We start from the raw sequence: 22059 nt of genomic DNA on the forward strand, positions 1-22059 counted from the left end.
CCACACATATGTATATTCACATGTGTGTATATACATACTCCTTTGTCTAGTACCTATCCATCTCCATAACCCAGTGCCTTCCTACCTTTCCTGACTTCTTACATTTTGCTCCCCTCCACACATTCTAAAATCCAGCTACATCTGCCTGCTTGCAGTTCCTCAAATATGACATTTCACTTCCTGTTCCAGTGCCTTTGGGACTGACTGTTCCTCCTCATGCTTGGAGTGTTCTGCTCCCTCACTTCCACCCTTGAGTTTCTCAGCTGCCTTAAAGAATCTCTTCAGATCTGATTTTCTGCATGCTTTCCCTCTGTCGATTATTTCTCATTTATCTTGCATGTAGCTTGTTTGAACATAGTTATTTGCAAGGTGTCTCTCCCATTAAACTCTGAGCTCCCCGAGAGCAGGGACTATCTTTTGACTTTTTTTGTATCCCTAGCACTTAGCTCAGTGCCCGGCCCTCAGGAGGAGTTTGATAAATATTTATCAACTAACTTTCCTGATTCTCCCCGACCCCAATTGGCCAATTCTCCTTGACCCCATTTGGGAAAGATACTGGAGTGCTTTGCTATTACCTTTTCTAGCTCTAGCTAGAAAGAAGAAGAGGCTAGATGCTACAGAGAGGAAACTGAGGCCAACAGGGTTAAGTGACTTGCACAGGATCACACAACTAGAGTCTGAGGCTAGATTTTAATTCAGGTCTTCTTGACACTAGGCCCAATACTCTATCCACTGTGCCACCTAGTGCCCTTGCCTAGAATATAGTAAGTACTTAATAAATGAATGTTAACTGACTGGCTGTCTAACTGAGATCAATGATCCTATGATCATCTCTGGGAAGAATATGTTCTAGGGGAGTCACAGGGGATAACTATCTTCATGGAACTGACCATCTAGTGGGCAGTTATACCAATAACTCTAATACAGAATATTACATAACAGGTCAATGATACCGGAGTACACTCAGGTCCCAGAGTGTTGTCAGAGACAACACCTGGACAGGGAGGTGGGATTCAGGCCAACCAGGTTTGTTCAAAGGTGCAGAACTCAAGAAATATTAGCACTGACTTGTCCCTTTGCTCCAGCTCTCTCTGTGGTAGATTTGGACTGGCTACCCCCCCCCCCCGACCCTCACTCTAATTGGCTCTTTGGCTTGGCGGGCTTTCAGGAGCTTCTCATGGTTCAATCTCCCTGCCTCTTTCAAAATGGCTTGATGTGCACATGCTAATCACACATAGTTGCTGCTCTCTACTCATGGGTTATAATCTTGCCTTCCCCATTCTAGGAAAAAATATGGTGATGATACATATTAAAAGGACAATTGGTGTTTACATAGTACTTTAAGGTTTTTAGAAAGTTCTTTATATATGCTCTCTCATTTGATCCACAGTAACCTTGTGAGGTAGAGATTATTGTTATCTCCATTTAGCAGCTGAGGAAACTGAGTCTTAGAGAAGTGACTTCTCCAAGGTCACACAACTAGTAAGGCTCAGAAGTAGGATTTGAACCCAAGTCTTCTTCACTCCAAATTCAGCACTTCAGGGCCATGCCATGTCTTTCTGATGCACAATCTTATATATAGCTCTCTCCTCTCCCTGACTGGCCTCTACCAGGGTCCCATTAGGCCCTTGAATCTCAGGCTCCCTCGAGGCATGCCAACAGAATCTAATTATCTGATAATGATAAATTTCACACTTCTCTAGCACTACTCAACTTACAAAACACTTTCCCCATAAGTACCCTGTGAAGTATGTAGAACAGGGGTCCTTGTTGTTGTCTGGACCTATACTTTCATCTAGTTAGAGAGTACCTGGTGAGGAAACTCCCTTAAACTATTCCATACCTTCCCAACTTCTACTCTTAGAGTTACCTGGGGCAGCAAAGGGTAAGTGGGCTGCCCAGGGGCAAACTGATAACATGTGCCAGAGGCATGACATTCCCCTCACACTAGGTGACAGTATGGGATTCATCCACAACAATGAATTGTCTTCAAAATTAGTGTGTTTTTGTTTTTTCTGGAGATCCACACTTTAATCCTGTCCAGAATAATTCATCCAAAGGTTATTTGTTCCTCAAGGTACTTTGGGCTTGGTTTCATTTGCTAGCTCACTTTTAAATTAAAACTTTGAAAAAGGTGTTTAACAACTCAGAGATGTTTATTGTGACATCCAATTCACACCTCTGGAAAATCTGCTGTCACTGCACCCGTTTTTCAATTCAGTGACATAGACATGTTGATGATGCAAAAGGTTTTGATAAACAATGCTACAGGTTCTTCTAGGTGTGAATCAAAAGTAGTGTCTCTACGATGCCAAAAATCCGACTGAAGAGTGAAAAAATCCAGTCATCTTGGATGTTTTATGTACACAATGCCAAACATCTGGACATTTGGCACCACGTAGACAAAACTTCCAGATGCTTGGGTGTTTTGTAGATGCATCCTAAGGATGAACACCAGCCCTTGCAAAACATTTGCAAGAAATGTGATGAGTAGCAACAATGAAATTCTTGGGCAATTTGGGTTTTCTTGGAGACACTTTGGGGAAAAAAATCCAAACTACATTTTACCACGTCTGAGGTGCTGATTTTGGCTAATAGCATCTTAGCCAAGTTGACAGGAATATTTTTCACAAAGCATTTTTGAAGAACCATAGGCACACATTAAGAGCAGCTAGGTGTCACAGTGGATAGAGCACTGGGATTGAAATCAGGAAAACTCATTTTCATGAATTCAAATCCAGCCGCAGATGCTTACTAGCTGTGCGACCCTGGACAAGTTAGTCAGCCCTGTTTACCTCAGTTCTTCATCTATAAAATAAACTGGAAAAGGAAATAGCAGGATGTTCCAGTCCTTTGCCAAGAACCGACCCCGACATGCCCCCCCCCCCCGCCATGGGTCATGGAGGCATATTAACTTGCAATCCAAGGGTGTTTGGGGGGTGGTTTGTTTGTTTGTTTGTTTCCCTAGCTTTTTTTCTCCACTATCTTTGAATTATTTTGGCAGGATTCATATGGGTTTGGTTAGATATTTTATGTGCAATTTGGACTGAGAAACAGAGGTCAGGATTGCTGACTTTATGTATTTATTTTTACAATACACTCAAACTAGAATTGGGGGATGCTGGTACCTCACTATTAATGGCCTAAAAGCCATTTGCCATTTGAATACAACCCATCTTAACCTTAACTCTTCCTAACTTCTTAGCTGCTCTCTTTCCCTGTAAAACCCCAGTTTAGGGAAAGGAAATGCCTCAGAAGAAACTCTCAGAGAAGCCCCTTCCAGCAAAATCAAGATTTGATTTATACTATTGTCATCCTAGAGGCCGTGTGGCTACAGAGCCAGCCTCAAGGTCATAAAAATATGGGGTCAAGTCCCTTCTCTCACACATACTGGTTGTATGACCCAGAGCAAATCACTTAACCTCACTGTCTGTGCTCTAAGATGGTAAGTTGTACAAAAGGCTCCAACCTATGCTGGCCGGTGCACTTTCCTCACCAAGGACATCCACACGCTAGTGAAATCACAGGTCTAGTCTCTATCCCTATTATCATCATAGGCAATAGATAGATACACACACACACACATATCTATACACATACACATGTATGTATGTGTACACACACCTATATATAAACATATGTGTATATACACATCTGTGTATAGACCATGTATGAATTATATACACATATATGTGTATTTTGTTTATATGTATAACATGTCTGTATTATATAATATGTAATATATTCTGTATGTATATGGAACATGCATATGTTATACATACATATATCTATGTCAAATGGTGACCTCTAGTGTGGGGTGGAGAAGGAAGGGAGGAGATAATATGGAACTTAAAATGTAACTAAGTGAAATTAAATTTTAAAAGTGATTAAGGTGACTCCCACAAACCTATATCTCACAATACACAAACACATGTACATACATGGCACACACACAAATTGCACATGCAAACGTTTTCCTGGAATCCTTTAGCTTCCTAGATAGGAATAGATAAAATTTACTCTTCTGTAGTAGGAATCTGAAGAAAGCAACACCAAATGCACACATGAAGTAAAGGAAAGGAGAGGGCTCAGCCTCATCTAAGGAGCAAGAGTTAGTCATGCTTTTAGTTGACCTTTCAGCAGTTAGCCCTTTGACCTCTCCTATGCAGTTAGTCATTTTCTAAAGTACTCCAGTTGCTTGTGTATGTGCATGTTTCATTTCCTTAATAAACTGTAAGTTCTCTGAGGATAGAGCAGCTAGGTGGCACAGTAGATAGTGTGCTGGGTCTAGAGTCAGGAAGACCTGAGTTCAAATCCGACTTCAGACACTTATTAGCTTTGTGACCCTGAGCAACTCACTTAACCCTGTTTGCCTCAGTTGCTTCCTCTGTACAATGAGGTTTCTTTGCCAAAAAACACCAAATGGGGTCATAAGGAGTCAGACACAACTGAAGATAACTAAAAAAATATCTCTGAGGGCAGGGACAGTGTCATTTTTCATTTTTTTATCCCTATCAACTGGAAGTATTCTGCATGTTTCAACTTTCTGTTGAAAATAAGGGCAATTAAAGGAAGGGGGAGGGAAGGGAACAAGCACTTATTAAGGACCGTCTATGGGCCAGGTGCTGTTCTAAAAACACTTTTCAAATTTATCTAGCAACGACCAGCAATGGCAGGTGCTAGAATGATCTCTCTTTTATACTTGAGGAAACTAAGGCAGACAGTGATTAAGTAATTAACCCAGCATCACAGAAGTATTAAGTGTCTGAGACTGGACTTGAACTCAGGTTTTCCTTTATTGTACCACCTAGCTGCCTGAATTAGTCATTTAGTAGCATTTACAAAAAATTTCTCTTTGTGATAGAAGGTCATAGAAGTAATATCTGAATCCTCACCATGGTTTTAACTCCCCAGGCCCTTAATCTCTCCAATGTTCCATGACAGAATCAAGATTTTTAAATATATCTCTTCATCAGAATATTGGCACATATCAAACATAAGGATAAATACAAAGTTTTATACTATTTAAAAAAACAAAACACCCTTCACAATTAGAACTTAAGTGAGGCATGGCTACATGGTTCATCTGAAAAAGATCTGAACTCTTAGTGGCCCACAAGTTCAAAATGAGTCAACGGTATGTTATGGCAGTCCAGAAAGCTAATTTGCTCTCAGACTGCATTAGTAGTATAGAGTCCTGAAATAAGATAACAATCCTTATGTCCTCTGTTCTGGTGAGATCACATCTAGGGTGAGATCATATCTGGGCTGCACATTTTAGCAAAACCCTTGAAAAGCAGGATATCATCCAGAGAAATGCACTGAGAATAGTCAAAGGGCTTGAGTCCATGCCAAATGAGGATCAGTTAGAAAAAAACATAGTGATATTGAGAACACAGAAAGGAAAGCTCAGGGTGGGGGGAAGAGGGCTGACAGCTATCCTCAAGTATTTGAAGTATCATTTGAAGAGGAATTAGGTTTGTCCCATTTAGTCCTAGAGCACAGAACTCTGAATAATAGGTATTCTCATCCTTCTCGAGCATGTTGAGCACCCTCTCCTCCTGGATACTGTCCCATCTCTGAATTTTCATGACACAGCTCTATTGGGTCTCTGCCTATCTTTGTTACTGCCCTTCTTCGCCTCCTATGCTGGATCATCATCCATGCCATGCCTACTAATTGTTTTTTGTTTTGTTTTGTTTTGGTTTTGGTGGGGCAATGGGGGTTAAGTGACTTGCCCAGGGTCACACAGCTAGTAAGTATCAAGTGTCCAAGACCGGATTTGAACTCAGGTACTCCTGAATCCAGGGCTGGTGCTCTATTCACTGGGCTACCTAGCTGCCCCTTATGCCTACTAATTGTGAGTGTACCACAAAACTCTCTCAGCCTCTTCTTCTTTCTCTACATTCCCTTACTTGGTGACCTCATATTCTTCCATGGATTCAATCATCATCTCTATGCAATTAACTCTCAAATCATTTTTTTTTTTTGAGGAGCAGTGAGGGTTAAGTGACTTTTCCAGGGTCACACAGCTAGTAAGTGTCAAGTGTCTGAGGCTGGACTTGAACTCAGGTCCTCCTGAATCTAGGGACGGTGCTTTATCTACTGTGCCACCTGGCAGCCCCTAACTCTCAAATCTTGATGTCTAGTTCTAGTTTTCTGAGCTCCAGGCCTCCATCACCAACTTCCTATTGGGCACTTTGAACTGGATGCCTCGTAAATAGTAGGCTTCCACCAGTCGCGGACCACCATGGATTAGCGCCTTGAAGAGCCACGTAAATATCTTAATCTTAAAAATAAAGCTCATTATTTTCCACTAAACTCATTCATCACTCTTCTGTATTTTCCCATCTCAATTGGGATACCAGCTTCCTTCTAGTGGTTACCCAGGATCACAACCTTGCTATCACCAACTCCTCACTTTAACTCACTCCATGTATCCAATAAGTTTCCTATCTTGTCGTTACAAAATACATATTTCTGGTAGGTCCCCCTTTCCTTCTCCTCATTACTTTTTTTGTTTAGACTATTTCAATAGCTTCCTAATTCACCTTTCTTTTTCAAGTTTCTCCCTATACAAATGCATCCTCCATATAGCAGCCAAGGTTGTTTTCCTAAAGCACACATCTATCCCCACCCCATCAACACACACACACACACACACACACACACACACACACAATAAACTTTTTTTGCCTTTGGGATAAAATATAAGCTCCTTTAGGTGGCTTTTAAAACCTTCATGACATGGACCTAACTTACTTTTTCAGGAATTGTTGATTTTCCTCCCATGTGTCACTTCTTTTTCCAGCCTCCAAACTTTTTTTTTATTTGGTCCATCTTGCATGCCTGGAGTGTTCTCTTTCCTGACCTTTGCCATTTGTGATCTCTAATTTCATTCAAGACTCATTTCAAGTTCCATTTTCTGCCAGAGAACTTTCCTGGTCATTCTAGCAACAGGGAGTTTTTAGCTATTTTTCTCACAGAGATATATTGTATCACAACATACTGATCACATACCGAATCACATACTGATGTATATGTGTCTGTGTGCCGTTGTTGTTGTTGCTACTCTTTGAATGTAAACTCTTTGAGGGCAGGGGCAGTTGTGATTTTTGTCATTGTATCCCCATACTCATCAATAAATGCTTGGTGGTAGATTCATTTCAAAGAGACAAATTCAGACTCAACATAGGGAAAAGTCCTCCTAACATTTAGTCACTCACAAGTAGAATGGACTGCCCTAGTAGGTAGTAGGCTATCCTTAATTTGAAGTCTTCAAGTTGGGGCGGCTAGGTGGCGTAGTGGATAAAGCACCAGCCCTGGATTCAGGAGGACCTGAGTTTAAATCTGACTTCAGACACTTGACAGTTACTAGCTGTGTGACCCTTGGCAAGTCACTTAACCCTCCTTGCCCCTCAAAAAAAAAGAAAAAGTCTTCAAGCTAAGACTGAATTACTATACATGGAATAGTTTTAGAGAGGATTTTTTCCAAGTACAGGTTGGACTATATGTCCACTGAGGTTCCTTACAACTTTGAAAATCTATAATTATGTGTTCTGAAATAGGGTTATAGCAATGTGAATGGAGAGAAAGGGAGAGATGAGAGATGTTGTGGATATAGAATTGGCAAAACTTGGCAAAAGATTTGATATAAAAAATGAAAGAGGGAAAAAAGTTAAAGAATGATTTACCCAGGTTATGAACCTGGGTGATAAGGGCAATTGTAGCCCACAACTAGGAACGGTTGGAAGGGGGCAAGTTTAGCGGAAGAAGGTTATGAGTTCTGCTTTGCACATGGTAAATTAGAACATGCCACTGGACAGTCAAATGCTGATGTCCAGCAGGATGTTAGAGATACAGCACTAGAATTGAGGAGGAAGATTTGAGCTTGAGATTTAGATAGAGGAGGTCTCTTAATAGAAATTCTTGGAGGAATTTTCCAAGGAAAACTTTTGGGAGCAGATGAGACTACCAAGGGAGATAACATAAAGAAAGGATATAACCCCAAATTTGGCCCTGGGGATCCCTGTGTTTACTCTCAACAATCTCTGTTAGAACTCAGGCACCTAGCCAACTAGGTGGCACAGTGGATACATGTTCAGGCCTGGAATCAAGAATTCACTGGAATTCAAATCCTAGCTTTAGATGTGTAGTAACAGTGTGGTCTTGGACAAGTCATTTACCCTCTACCCGAATTCTTCAACTGTTAAATGGGGCTAGCAATAACACCTACCTCCCAGGGCTGTTGTGAAGATCAAGTGAGATAATAATTGTAAAGCACTTAGCACAATGCCTTGTACATAGTTGACACTATATAAATGTTAACTACTATTATTGTTGTTCTTATAGTAAGCATTGAAAGCTTCTGATGAAGTATGTGAGATTCAGAAGCTGAACAAGAAAGAGAGCTCCTTGCAACCCACAGGGGATAAGATTCGTTAGAGTCATTAATTTCATGAATCATCAAGAAAGGATCACTCTCTAGTAAAACTTGCCAAAGAAGCAAGACTTAGAAAGATGATTATCATATGTCATGCTTTTTCCAGTTGTAAGCAGCACACACCTACACTGACTCTACTACCCATCTAATAGTGGTGCTCTTGGTAGGTAATGCACACCCAATTTGCATGTAATGGGTGATATATACCCCTGGTATTTGGGCTAGCTTGCCTGCCCCTTATGTAGCAGTTGGTTGGTAGTTAATGTGGATGGGTGGCCCCTTTTCCTCAGTTGTTGTTTCCCCAGATGATAGCTGTGAGATCCGAGCTGGAAACAGGATAAATGGGAATGGTATGCTGCTAATCCCAGGGCTGTTAGGAGCCTAGATCTTTGGTTTATATTAGTTCAAAGTTCTGGTTCCTAACTGCACCTAAATTACATCTTTGAGATCTTGCTGTTGTTTCTCCAAAGAGACAAGTCGCAAAGAGAAATACATATGAGCAATATCTGTCATCCCTCACAATTATCATCTAATATCTCTTCCCTGCAGAGTTCCATTTTGGATTTGGGAGTTAATCCCAGTTCTCCTTTGGAAAAGCTTTGGGAAAGCTGTTTCTACTGGTAATCACAATCCCAAACTAAGAGGACATAATTTATAAAAGTGTGCTTCCCAAGAATTTTCCATCTTTTCTTTTCTGCACTGTTCTCATTTCTTTTTCCTGTACAAATATTTTGTTAGAGGAAATATTTTCAAGGACCCGTATATGAGGCAATCATACAACTATAGTAAGTTCTTTATTATCTGTTACTTATCAACAATTTTTGTCCTTGCCTGAAGTTTAAAGTTGGGTAAACAAGCTGGGGTGCAGTGGCTTTTGATTTGATTAGTGCTATGGAGAGATGCATTTTCTATTTTAATGTGTACAATCAAGAAACCACCCCATAGAATGCTCCCAGGTCTGCTCCCAGGCTAATTGGACTAGACTTGAATGAAGGTAATAAAAATGGGTGCCATAGTTCTGGTTGGGCACTGAAGACAGTTCACTTGGCTTTGACTAGATATTGACACAGATTTTATTTTCATTCTTTAGTTACAGGTGCAACTGTGAGGGTACTGGATTCACAGGCAAGAACTGTGAGACCTTCATGTCTCCATGCTGGTCACAACCCTGTCACCATAATGGTACTTGTGAGGAGCTTGATGACACATACATTTGTCACTGCTGGCCAGGTAAGTGTTTGAACTCCCAACCCCACCCCCTACAAATTGGTTTCTCCGTTATGAATTTTCAGCAAACAGAAAACCAATGTCTTCCTTATATACGCCTGGTACCAACTCCTGCTTTCAATATTCATCCCTAATCAAATAATATTTATTCAGTAATCTCATGGACATGCTGCTTGATGAGGTTTTGTGCTGAAAAGGTTAAATGCATACCCCAATTGCAAGAGATGATAGGAAAAAATCAATATATCTTTAAGGAAACTGATTTCCATAGCGTCTGCTACTCTTCCCTTTGTTTTGTTCATTTAGCCACCTAGATTTCACAGAAAGCCACCAAAGAATGTAGAAGTCCCAGGGGTATTCCACATAGGCTGATTAGTCAACCAGTCAGTCATAAATGCTTATTCAGTACCCACAGAACTAGATAGCTAGGGGGGATAGATCAGAAATAGTAGGCTTTTGTCCCCATGATATTTACAATGTAAATACAAATCACAATAATAATCCAAACTAAATAGTGCTGTGAATTTTACAGATGACTTTCCTCACAGTAGCTCTCTGAGATAGGCTTTGCTACTATTATGGTCTTCATTTTATAGATATGTTAACCAAGTATCAGAGAGACTAAGCAACTTGCCTAAGGGATTTGATTTCTGTCAACATCTGTAGGTTTCTTCATTAGACTGCAGATGTAGGATGAACTCTTATGGGAAAACATATACATAGAAAAACAGAGACAAACATGATGCGGATCACAAATTTGCTGAGTCTTCTTCAGAATCTGGATACATTTAGTCTGGGGAAGAGAAGACTCAATGTCTTAAGTCTTTGAAGGATTGACATGTAGTGAGGGATTATGGTTGTTCATTTTGGCTCCAAAGAGCAGAAGAAGAACCAGGGGAAATGGATTGAAGATACAGAGAGCCAATTTAAGTTTGATGTCAGATAAAACTTTTTAACATTTAGAACTGCCCCAAAGTGGGATGGGATGCCTGGAAAGCTGGTGGGCTTTCCTCTCCTGGGAGGTCTTCAAGCAGAAACTAGACAGCTGCTTGTTGGGGGATGGCCATGTGATAGTGGGGATTCCTGTTGTGTATAGGTTTACTAAGGTTCTTTCCGATTCACATATTCTATTATTTTCTATTTACTAATTTTGGTCAGTCCATTTACCATATCTAGTAAGCTCTGGGCCCACCACATTGTACTGTATCCATCTTGCTGCCTCCCACTAGATTCACCAGCTCCTACCAGTAATTGTCCTACTGAATGGTGAGAATTCACTATTGTTAGCTAATCTCATAGCCACAATACCAGGCTCTAGCCATCTTCCCGCTGCATTTTCTCCACCTCCCTTTCTACCTCTTCTTCTGGGAACAGTAATCACATCAACACTGCCATTTCTGAAGAGGGCCTGCCAACCCATTGTCCAGTGACACCAATCACTATCTCTAGGATTTCATAGGGACACTTATCCACAGCCATCAGTCTCTCCTGTTAGAAAATGCAGGGGGCAGCTAGGTGGCACAGTTGATAAAGCACTGGCCCTGGACTCAGGAGTTCCTGAGTTCAAATCCAGCCTCAGACACTTGACACTTACTAGCTGTGTGACCCTGGGCAAGTCACTTAACCCTCATTGCCCCACAAAAAAAGAAAAAGAAAAAGAAAAAGAAAAAGAAAAAGAAAAAGAAAAAGAAAAAGAAAAAGAAAAGGCATCCATTGCTTTTCCCCATTAGAAGATAAACTCCTCAAGGGAGAGAACTCTCTTGCTTTTTTGTACTTGCACCTCCAGCACCTGGCAAAGAACCTTGTATATATTTTCAAGTGCTTAATAATTTCTTTTTTTTTCATTCATTTATGTTATTCATTATACTTGAGTGTTAAGAGAATAATCAAATAAATAGAAACAGCTAGGCTACCATCACATACATAGTACGCTAGTACATATATTTAATTATAGAGCCTATCTCCCAAACAACAGCAATGGCAATAGCTGCATTACAAATTTTGCTTTTAAAACATTTAGAACGGTAATGATAAAATGAAAGATCATGGGTTATAAAGTTTCCTTTCCCCTTTCTTTAAGCCCGCAAAAAAAGACCAGCAACTTTTGATTATTCAGGGGTACTGGTAGATTATCCTGGCCTTCTACTTTTACTCCTCTTAATTAATAGAATTGACTAAAGGCAGGATGGCTTAACTTGTTAGGTAATGAGTTTCCTATCATTAGAGGTTTTCAAATGGAGGTTGGCTAATGACTTGTCAGAATGCTGTAGAAGGGATTTGTGCTTCCTATAGGGGCGCAGCTCAGTGGTTTTTAAAGTCCTTCCCAACTTTAAGGTTTTGTGACTCCATTCTTTCTTTCTACCTTTCTTTTGGTCATTTCATTGCTTGTGGGAAAGAAAATCCCCTGTGATATAATACTAATTACACTGGAGTTAAAGGTCTCTTGGCTTAGGTTTGTAATATCTAAGGTAAAAGAATTCCTGGTGTAGCAAACCAAAATGAAATTACTAAGATGAAGTATGAAACTGCTCTGTGGTCTTATTTATCAGTATAGTCCATCTTTGTCCTCCCTATTTTCAGAAATCTTAGTGTATATCTGATACCTGTGGAAGCCCAGTTGAATCAAGCTTAACACACCGGAGCCACTCCAAAACATGATCATTATTATTAACCAACGTGGATTTAGCACACCTACTGGGGGAAGGGAACTGTTCTGGGTGTCAGATATATGACATAGCTTGCCTTCCACAGGCTTGCAGTTTATTTGGAGAGAGAACATAGATATTAAAAAATGGAATGAAAAAAAAAAACAGGGGGCAGCTAGATGGCACAGTGGATAGAGCACTGGCCCTGGATTCAGGAGTACTTGAGTTCAAATCCGGCCTCAAACACTTGACACTTACTAGCTGTGTGACCCTGGGCAAGTCACTTAACCCCAATTGCCCTGCAAAAAAAAAATGGAATGTAAGCTCCTTGAGGGCATGTGGTTTCATTTTTGTCTTTCCATGCCTGGCACTGAGAGCAGTACTTGGCACATAGTAAGTGCTTAGTAAATGTTTGATGAATGAAAGACTTGTACTCAGCTACTGCATGTAATGAGAAAATTTCATCCAGAAATTCCCTAGTACCCTTTGAATGATTTTTTGTTGTTTTTTTTTTTTTTTTGGTGAGGCAATTGGGGTTAAGTGACTTGCCCAGGGTCACACAGCTAGTAAGTGTCAAGTGTCTGAGGTAGGATTTGAACTCATGTCCTCCTGACTCTAGGACTGGTGCTCTATCCACTGAGCCACCTAGCTGCCCCTCCCTTTGAATTTAACAAAGAAGCCCCCTACCCCCCCCCATTGGTCACTATCTAATCCACTCCATCAGAGACATTTATGAAATGCCTATTGTGTGCAAGGTACTGTGCTTGATGTTGGGAAGCAAAAATAAGGTGAAATTACATTCTACTAAAGGGAGAAAATATCAACTAGTTAATGCAAAGCCCTTGTCACCAAAGAAGGGAGAATCAACAATGGTGACAGCCTAGTGGCATTAGGTGGCATTCAGCTGAAGACATTAATTAGAAGGAAGTGTGAGACACCTTAAATAGCCATTTTAAAAAGTTTTACTGCTCTCAAAATGTGACTAGAGTTGTAAGAAAGCACAAAACATAATATCAGAGCCCCGGGGGGAGTCAACCCAGGACAAGGGTTTATAGAAAATCTTGTTAAAAAATATTGAACATAGCCCTGGTTGAAGGAGCCTATTTATATACACAGCTTAAGTGAGCAGCATATAGAATCCTCTTGGGGGCCCAGTGGAGGGGACAGGACTGGCAAGACCATTAATCAGATCTGTTGTAATGCTCAGGATATGAATGAGATAATATGTGTGCTGGCATAGAAAAAAAATTGTGAAAGTTCTAAATTGGTTCCTTGCTCTTGCCCCTATATAGGAGTTGTAACAAGTAGAAGGAAGTGAGGGGAAAAAAGTAGCCAAAAAGTATTCCTTGTTGATCATGCTATATTACAACTCATGTGTACGCACACGCACGCGCACACACACACACACACTACCCAAAAGGATTTGTGTTTGTGTCTGTATCTAACTTTTTGAATTGGAAAAAAAATCTTTTAAGATAAGATGTGAGGTATTCAGACTGAAGAAGGAAACCACAAAGGTCCTTCAGGGGATACCATAAAGGACTATGGGACCTCAGTCTGGCATATGCTTTTGATTTCTTTCAACAACTGTGGGTTTCTTCATTAGACTGCAGAGTCAGGCCCCAAGTTTCATGTGTAACTGATACTTTTTGCTGTTAAAAAACAAAATTTATTTTCTAGTTATTATTTGACATGTGACCCAATTCCAAGAGCTATTTTAGAATAATACCCAATATCATTAGGCTCTTGATATTTGCAAGTAAGGCATATTTCTATTTTTCAGTATCCTTTACAAAATGATACAATTAGGATCCAGATCTTTTTTTTTTAATTTTGTAGAATAACCCCAATATAAAATGGCCTCACTCAACCATGGATCCACTAACACCACAGTTCAAATTAGATTTCCTCTGTCTGCAGTAACACATAGTACATCTATTTCACTCACTACGCTTGTTGACTTGACTATCTTCCTCACCATCCCCTCAAAAGCTTGTAGGGTTGTCACTCATGCGATCCACAGATACCAACATTATTTCAGAGGTCCACAACTCTTCAAATGGTCATTTTCGTGCCATTGCATTATACACAAATAAGGATTACTAAGCTTCTTCAGCTTTCTCTATGTGGTTGATTATCTCCCAAGAAAAAGACTGGTACTCATATTGTTAGCTGCATCTTATATCTCACTTGATTAAAAATACATGTTCATAAAAGTCCAAATTCTGGAATCTTCTATATATTTCATAAGCTCACTATAATAAGTAAGCTTAAGGAGACAGTATGACAGCTCTTAAAAAAAAAGTCTAGATTAGAAGTCAGGGGAACAGGGTTCTAGCATCAGATAGTGGAGAAAGTTCTGAATTTGGAGGCAGATGACCTGAGTTTGGGCTCTAGCCCTGCTACATACTAACTGTGTGGTCCTGGACAAGTCACTTAACCTTTGGGTCTCAGCTAACTCATCAATAAAATGCAAGGGTTGAATACTGTCTTAAAGGTCCCTTCTGCCTCCAAATCTCTGATCCTCCTCATGGAACCATCACCTTATTAGGTCAATTCAATCATTACTATTGCATTTTGTTTTCTAATCAAGGGATAGAAACTAACATGCACTTTAGATATTATATGTTGCAAGCAGAAACATAAATATAGCATGCTCTTTGTCATCAAGACAAAGTTCTTATCCTACCTGTTAAGTTCAAAATGCAAACACTATATATTGAGATCCAGCTCCCCACCTCAGTTGATATAATCACAGAATGTAGTCACACATTATGAGGTTTTAATGTTGTAAAAATCATATTAAACTAATTGTAAAATGTTGGTCCTACCCAGTAATCCCTTTAAAAATTATGAATGTCTTTCAGATTGAGTGAGAATAAAATAGTAGGATTGACTGAGTAAAGGAATAAGCCATGCCTCTGGGGGCTTTAAATATTAAAATTCTTAGCCATCTATGCAGGGCAGCAGCAACCTAGACCAGAGGGCAGCTAGCGGTGGGTAGTTTCTCTCCTTATCCACTCACCCCTGCCTTCATCCCCATAAGCCATGTGGCTTCAGAAGGAAGCTCTGCAATTATTAGGAGACATTCCATAAAATAAGAAGTTTAAGCATTTGTTAGTTAAAGAGAATTCAAAGCACAATTAAGGGAGCACAATACAGATAGATATGGATAAAGAGAGGTACTGTCTCAGAGATGGAAGCAGCAGATTGAAGATATAAGAATGCAAGAGAAAATGCAATTATCTAATGAGGTTATCTGTCGTAATACGATAACTCATCCATAAACTGATGACACACTTTGTATTTATGTGATGATGGCTTGAATTTTGGCCTGATGATAGCAACTGAGTTAATTTTTAATGATTTTTTTTCTTTAACGTCACCTTTGAACTACCCCACCCTTATTCTTCTATCTAGTTGCTCCCCCCCCCCACCACTCCCAACCCCCCCCCCCCCACCACCACTCATAAACATGTGCACAGATTGGTTCCCTAAAAGGATAACTACTCTAGGTTCAAGGTACTTTGTGGGTCCATACTCCTTAATCTGTAACTCATGAGCCACCACTTGTGTATTCACCTTTTAATTGTCAGCCAGGTGACACAATTAACTGAAAGGAAAAGCATTTGTTAAAATGGCTTAGCAGAAAGAGGAGTAATAAAACAACCCCCTCATAAACCCCAAACAAACTTCCTTACTAATACACAGTGTGGATGGAAAGAGAGGGCACACACATAAAGCCCACTAGTTGAGAGACATACTCTCAATCAATATGCATCTTTAGCATTTTAGGGTCTCACTGGCCTTTCTCTACTAGTTTTATCCTCATACTGCTTCCCATGGGGGTAGCATCTCTTCTGTCAGGTTGCTCTGCTGGGTGCCCTGGGGCTACTCCTCTCCACAGCTCAACGTCTAAGTCTAACTTTAGCCTGGTATTACTGGGCCTGCTCTATTCTGGGCATTGCTTGTCCTACTAGATGGGTTGCTCCACTGTGACATCATTGCTCATTATATTGTACTCTGGAAGAGATGTAAAAGAAAAGACAAAAAGATTTAAAGACCATGATGTTTCTTCCAAGGCAGGCTCTTTTCACATCTGTGCCTCCACCAGGAATTATTACCCCTCAACTAACTCTCCTAGAGCTCCTTATGCCTTTTAAGGCCATCAGGGATTTGGCCCATCTAGGTCTGAAAGGGGTAACCCCTTTACAAGGTGTGAATGGGCCACTCCTAGTTTCACACTCTTTATATTCCTGAATAGGGCACTCTGGGGTGTGATCCACTCAAGATTTCATCCCTTTATAAACTGTTAATGTAACCATTCAGTGTTTGAATGGGGCAAAACCTTAACACAGCATTGTCTCATTACCTGGGAAACTCAATGGATTTGTAGCTCATCGTGTCCCAACCCCCACCCCTACACATATGCATTCTCATTCTCATTTTTATTCTCTTTCTCAATTCTCTCTCTCTCTCTCTCTTTCTCTCTCTTTCTTTCTCCCTCTTACCCCCTCCCGCTCAAGTGCTCTAAAATTACTGATCAAGCATGTTTAATGGAAACAAATCAAGATAACCATGATGCAGTAAAACAATGGGAAAACGATAATTAATAACTTTTTTTAAACTCTTTAAATAATAGCATTGTAAGCCTTTTCCAAAATTCTAGGATGACTCTTCTAGAAAAAAACTACAGAAAACAACAGGCAACAATACTACTCCCCACCATCCCTGGGGATATGAACTTGAGTTATTTTTAATATTAGTTCATTTTGAGTTAGTTTTCTGGTGGTAGCATTTTATAGCTTGGGAATTCTCTTCAACTCTTCATTCTCCCCTACTCTGATGTGTCATCATTTGTCAAGTCTTATTGATTCTACTTCCAACAGCAGATCTTACATCTCTCTCATTCTCACCCCTTATAAGGACATTACATCATCACCTCTCATCCACACTATTATAATATCCTCCTAATTGATCTCCCTATTTCAAGTCTCTTCCCTCTCCAATCAACCCTCCAAAGAACTGTTAGAATAACTTTCCTCAAACCTCAGTCTAAACACATCACTCAGGATGCAATGATTCCTTCTTGTCTCTCAAATACAATACAAGCGCTGCTTTGCTATCTGGCTCTAGTCCACCTTTCCAGACTTTTTTTACATTGTTCCCATTCAGAAACTCTTGGCTTCCTCCAAACTGGCCTCCTTGCTGTTCCATGCACACATTGCATCTTTCCCTCCTCTAGGCTTTCTCGCAAGCATTCCCCTCTGCCTAGAATGCACTTCCCTGCTGACCTCTATACCTCAGAACACCTAGCTGTCTTGAAGGCTCAGCTGACCTGCTAACTCCTACAGAAGACGTTGCCTCCTTGTTCTAGTTACTAGTGCTATGTTCCTCCTGAAATTATTTTGTATTTACTTGTTCTATGCTTTATAATTACTTATCAGGGTTGTATTCCCTAACACGATGGACATTTTTTTAAAGGCGTGGTTTTCATTCTTATATCTTTATGGCTGACACATAGTGTTTAAAAAATGCTTTTTGATTTTTTAAAAATTGAATTGAATGAGTAGAAATAGATTTGTAGTGAATCCATCATACTTTTTTTGCCTTGTCCACCTTTTTGACCAAGAGAAAAATTTGTGTAAGGTCACTCTCTTACACACATACACAATATGCGGCTTCTAAGGAGAAACTGTTGTTCAGTCATGTCTAAATTTTTGTGAACCCATTGGTGTTTTCTTGGCAAAGATACTGTAGTGGTTCGCCATTTCCTTCTCCAACTCAAGTTACAGATGAGGAAACTGAGGCAACCAGGATTAAGTGACAGCTAGTAAGTGTCTGAGCCTGAATTTGAATTCAGGTCTTCTTGACTCGAGGCCCTGCAATGCTTCATGAGTGACCTACATACTCAAAGGCATTTCACATCCCTACTTTATTCACAAGTGCATGAAATTTCCCATTTTTTTCATTCCTTTGAATTAAGGTATTAATGGTTACTTGAAATGGGAATTTGTACTACACTGGGGGTTAGAAGATCTGGGTTCAAATCCCAGCTAATCACCATAGTCCTCTATAGGCTTCACCTTGTGGTCTTGGGTAAGTAGCTTTACTTCCCCTAGATTTTACTTTCCTCATTTGTAAAACAAGGTGATTGGATAGATGGTTTTGGGGATTCCTTCCAGTTCTGGATCTATGATCTATTAGAGATAGCAAATAAAGCCATAATTAGCCATTAATTCTTTATCTTGAAGTAGAGCATCAAATTGTTTTACCTTGACTAAAAAGATGAGCCCGAACATAGGCTATTTTTAAGGGAAGGAAAGACTGGCTAGAATAGGTTCTTAACCTAGGTTGGAAGGCCCATGGATAATTCAGTTTAATTTAGTAAACATTTATTAAGACCTTAACTTGTGCTGGGCACTCTACTAAACATAGGGGATACCAATAAGAAAAAGAAAGACAATCCCATACAATCTGCCCTCTAGAAGTTTACAATCTAATGGGGGGAACATGCAATAGACAGCTGGAAGGGGCAGTGTACAAGAAAGTTCTGGGAGGAGCTCAGTGTTCCATCCTTCAGCCCTCTAATCAGAGGGGAGAAGAGGCTAAGGGAGATGGGAAGTTAACTGAGTTGACAGCAAGATAATGTGATTTTAGATGGTCATCAGTTGATACTGGGTAATGCCTACTATTCAGTAGAGTTCAAACCAAGCAGAACAGCAGATGGAAAGTGTAGAGTAGGTTTCAAGAGGTCCATGAACTTGGCTGGGAAAGAAATTATACCTTTACTTTCCCTAACTTCTAACCAAAATTTAGCATTTCCTTCAGTTATTTAAAAATGTTATTCTGAGAAGGGAACTACATGCTTCACAGACTGTCAGTGGGGTCCATAACACAAAAAAGTTGAAGACCCTCTGGTTTCTAACACGGGGCATTGCCTGGGTCACAGTGGGGGCCTCTTGCACAGCAGTGGGTAGTAAAAAAGCTTTGATGCCTCTGTAGGGGAAATGAAGCAGCACATAGGGACACGGACAGCAATAATCAACTTGATCTACTTCACAGTTTTGCCTAAGGCAGGATATACATTTGAGAAGTCACTGGCTAGAGCCAGTCTTGCTTTCTCTGGCTATTGAACAAAGTGAAGCTAGTTCTTTATTATATAGTGTATGGATACTCTCCATCAATGAGGAATTTGAGGAACAAAACCACAAATGATGCCTGTTAAACATTTCATAAGGTATGGCATTTGGGGCAAGCATCTGTTTTCTGGCATAGAAAACAATTCCTATCCCATGGTGGGAATGGACAAGCATTGTAGAGAACCTTACCTAAGGCACATACTCAAGTTCATGAACTCAAATAAGCAGCTTTTGCTTATTATTATTATTTTTTATTATTTCCATGCTTCAGGGTTCACAGGCTCCCACTGTGAGATTGACATCAATGAATGCAGCAGTAACCCCTGCCTCTCTACTGGGGAATGTGTGGAACGGTCCTGGGCAAGCAGATATGGAAAAATCTCTGAGTTACCTTCCAAATTCAACTACCTTTACGCCACAGGTTACGTGTGTCACTGTCAGCCTGGATATACAGGTAAGGGGAAAGGGATCACAAGAGACAGGCTATTATGGCACATTCTAACAGATTAGACCAACCAGCATGGAGAGTATGTTATAAGAATTGTGTGGTCCTCAAAGTGCTGCTGCAGTGCACTGGGTCCCCCTGGTGGACATGGAAAATACTTTGTTCTACAGAAACTAGAAACAAGAAAATGGTAATTAATTTAGCCGCTTTGCAAAACTGGTGGTAGGGTGATGAATTGGGCGGGGGGGGGGGGGGGGGGGGGGGGGTTGGTTGGGGTAGGGTGAAGAGTGTTGCAGTTTGACACATCAGATTTGGAAACTAGAATCTCAGGCTATAAGAGAGCGTCTTTAAAAATAAGAACAAACTATAGTGTTGTTCTGTTATTCTATACTAAAATCTGATAATCCATCCATTGGAGGTACTGTCAATAAATAGATATCTGGTTACAATTAAAACTGTTAGTGTTACCCTTTAAGGTGCTGATCCATGGTCGTCTGCGACTGGTAGAAGCCTATTACTGTTACCCTTTAAGACTAAAAATGCTTGGAGACCCCATTACCCTAGCCCGAAGAAGTGAGGAAGGAGGAGAGAAGGGAAGATGGAAATGAAAGACAAGGTAGCTTGTAGTAAAGGAATAGAAGCTAAGCCTCTCCAGTCAGTGGCAAGTAGTTGGAAGCCTCTTTAATTTAATGAATGTGATCAATGAAGGTCCTAATTAATGAATATGCTTGTTTTCCCTTGTTCCCAGACATTAGTCTTTGTCTAATCTTTAGCTGTGAAACAGATCCCATATAATCTTAAAATTAATAAGAATGGACATTTTGGGGACATCTAATTCTGTTCTGAAGAGGAGAATTAAGGTGCTTCTATTTTTCTTCTGCTCCAAGCATTCACAGTATCTCCTTGTAGGCAGTAGCTACTCAATAAATATCTGTCGCTTGCTTGATTTCCTTTCACCTAATTAGCTCAATGCGATTTACTTATACTTTAAGGAAATGCCTTGAGTCATAAAGAAGAAAAATACTTTCTCCTGTATGAAGTTAGGACTTGTTATGGGCTTCAAGTGGTATTCAGAGTTTGAAGAAGAAAAAAGAGGGGAGAAAATGCTGAAATCAAGCAAAGGGGTGGTACAGGGTAATATGAGAAAATAATTGAATGTCCAAAATGGTATTTACTTATAAAATGTTGAAAATATGAAATTTCTCAGGCAAGCTTTCTCAGATGAATTTCTTCAATTGACTGCATCTTCAAGCTACATAATGATCAAAAGATAATGGGAAAATAAGATCCCTTTGTATTTGTTTGATTACAAAATAGCATTTCCTTTAATAATTATAGTGATATTCAGCCCTTGTAAGTTCTACTATGACAAGGTTCTTCCCAAAAGTATATGTTAAAATCATGCAAAATTCCTTAATAGACACAAGAGCAGTGATAATTGTCTAACAATCTTTTGGCTATCAATATCAAGTAAGGGGAAACTGGGAAGATGTGTGCTCAACAGTAGTGGTCATCACTGCTATAGAGTGCAGAATATCACTGAGAATCCAAATGGAAGAAAGATCTATCATAGATGGTAAGGTCTTCCAGACGTATCTATTTGTGAATAACAACATTCTGACTGCATTGACCAGCTATATCTATTGTTGTTAACTGTTCTTATTGCACTGAGCCCCAGAATACTATGGAGTTTCCTTAGTAAAATTCATGACCACTCAAAAGAGAGAGAGGCCATCTGATTATTTTCACTAGAGAGATAGCAATAAGAATTAGTGTTAGTTTTCTAGTTCAAAGGAATTTTCTTAAAATACAAAAGAAAATTGATCAAGTGTTATAGCCATTTGAATTGTACTTGCTGGCAAATGTCCTCTGCTGTACCCCCTCTTCCTCTCAGTCCCAAATGGGTGATTCTTAAACCAGTGCTCTTACTTGGAAGGAAAGAGGTTCAGAAAACCAAACAGTTATTGCAAAAAAAAATGTGTTTCTAGATGAAATCTATCATAGGATAATCTGTACAGGTGAATGAGGGCTCAGGAGGGATGAGGATGGTTTGGGGGATATGGAGAGTAGAATTCTTTATCACAATTGGAGGGGAGGGGAGGGGAGAAGCTCACCAAAGATGGCTTCTCAGATTTCACATTTTGTACCAAAAAAGTC

At 39.9% G+C, this 22059-nt stretch overlaps 1 protein-coding gene across 1 annotated transcript in view; it reads left to right on the plus strand.

Annotated features, from left to right (window-relative positions):
* Positions 1-22059, plus strand: part of CRB1 (crumbs cell polarity complex component 1) — a 312251-nt gene that overhangs the window by 178122 nt on the left and 112070 nt on the right. Inside the window, exons 4-5 of the mRNA XM_044003104.1 lie at positions 9534-9673; positions 19729-19911. Coding sequence (XP_043859039.1) covers positions 9534-9673; positions 19729-19911 — 323 coding nt within the window. The remainder of the gene's footprint in view (positions 1-9533; positions 9674-19728; positions 19912-22059) is intronic.

This window comes from Dromiciops gliroides, chromosome 4 (genome assembly GCF_019393635.1).
Source record: "Dromiciops gliroides isolate mDroGli1 chromosome 4, mDroGli1.pri, whole genome shotgun sequence".
NCBI classification, from domain to species: Eukaryota; Metazoa; Chordata; class Mammalia; order Microbiotheria; family Microbiotheriidae; genus Dromiciops; species Dromiciops gliroides.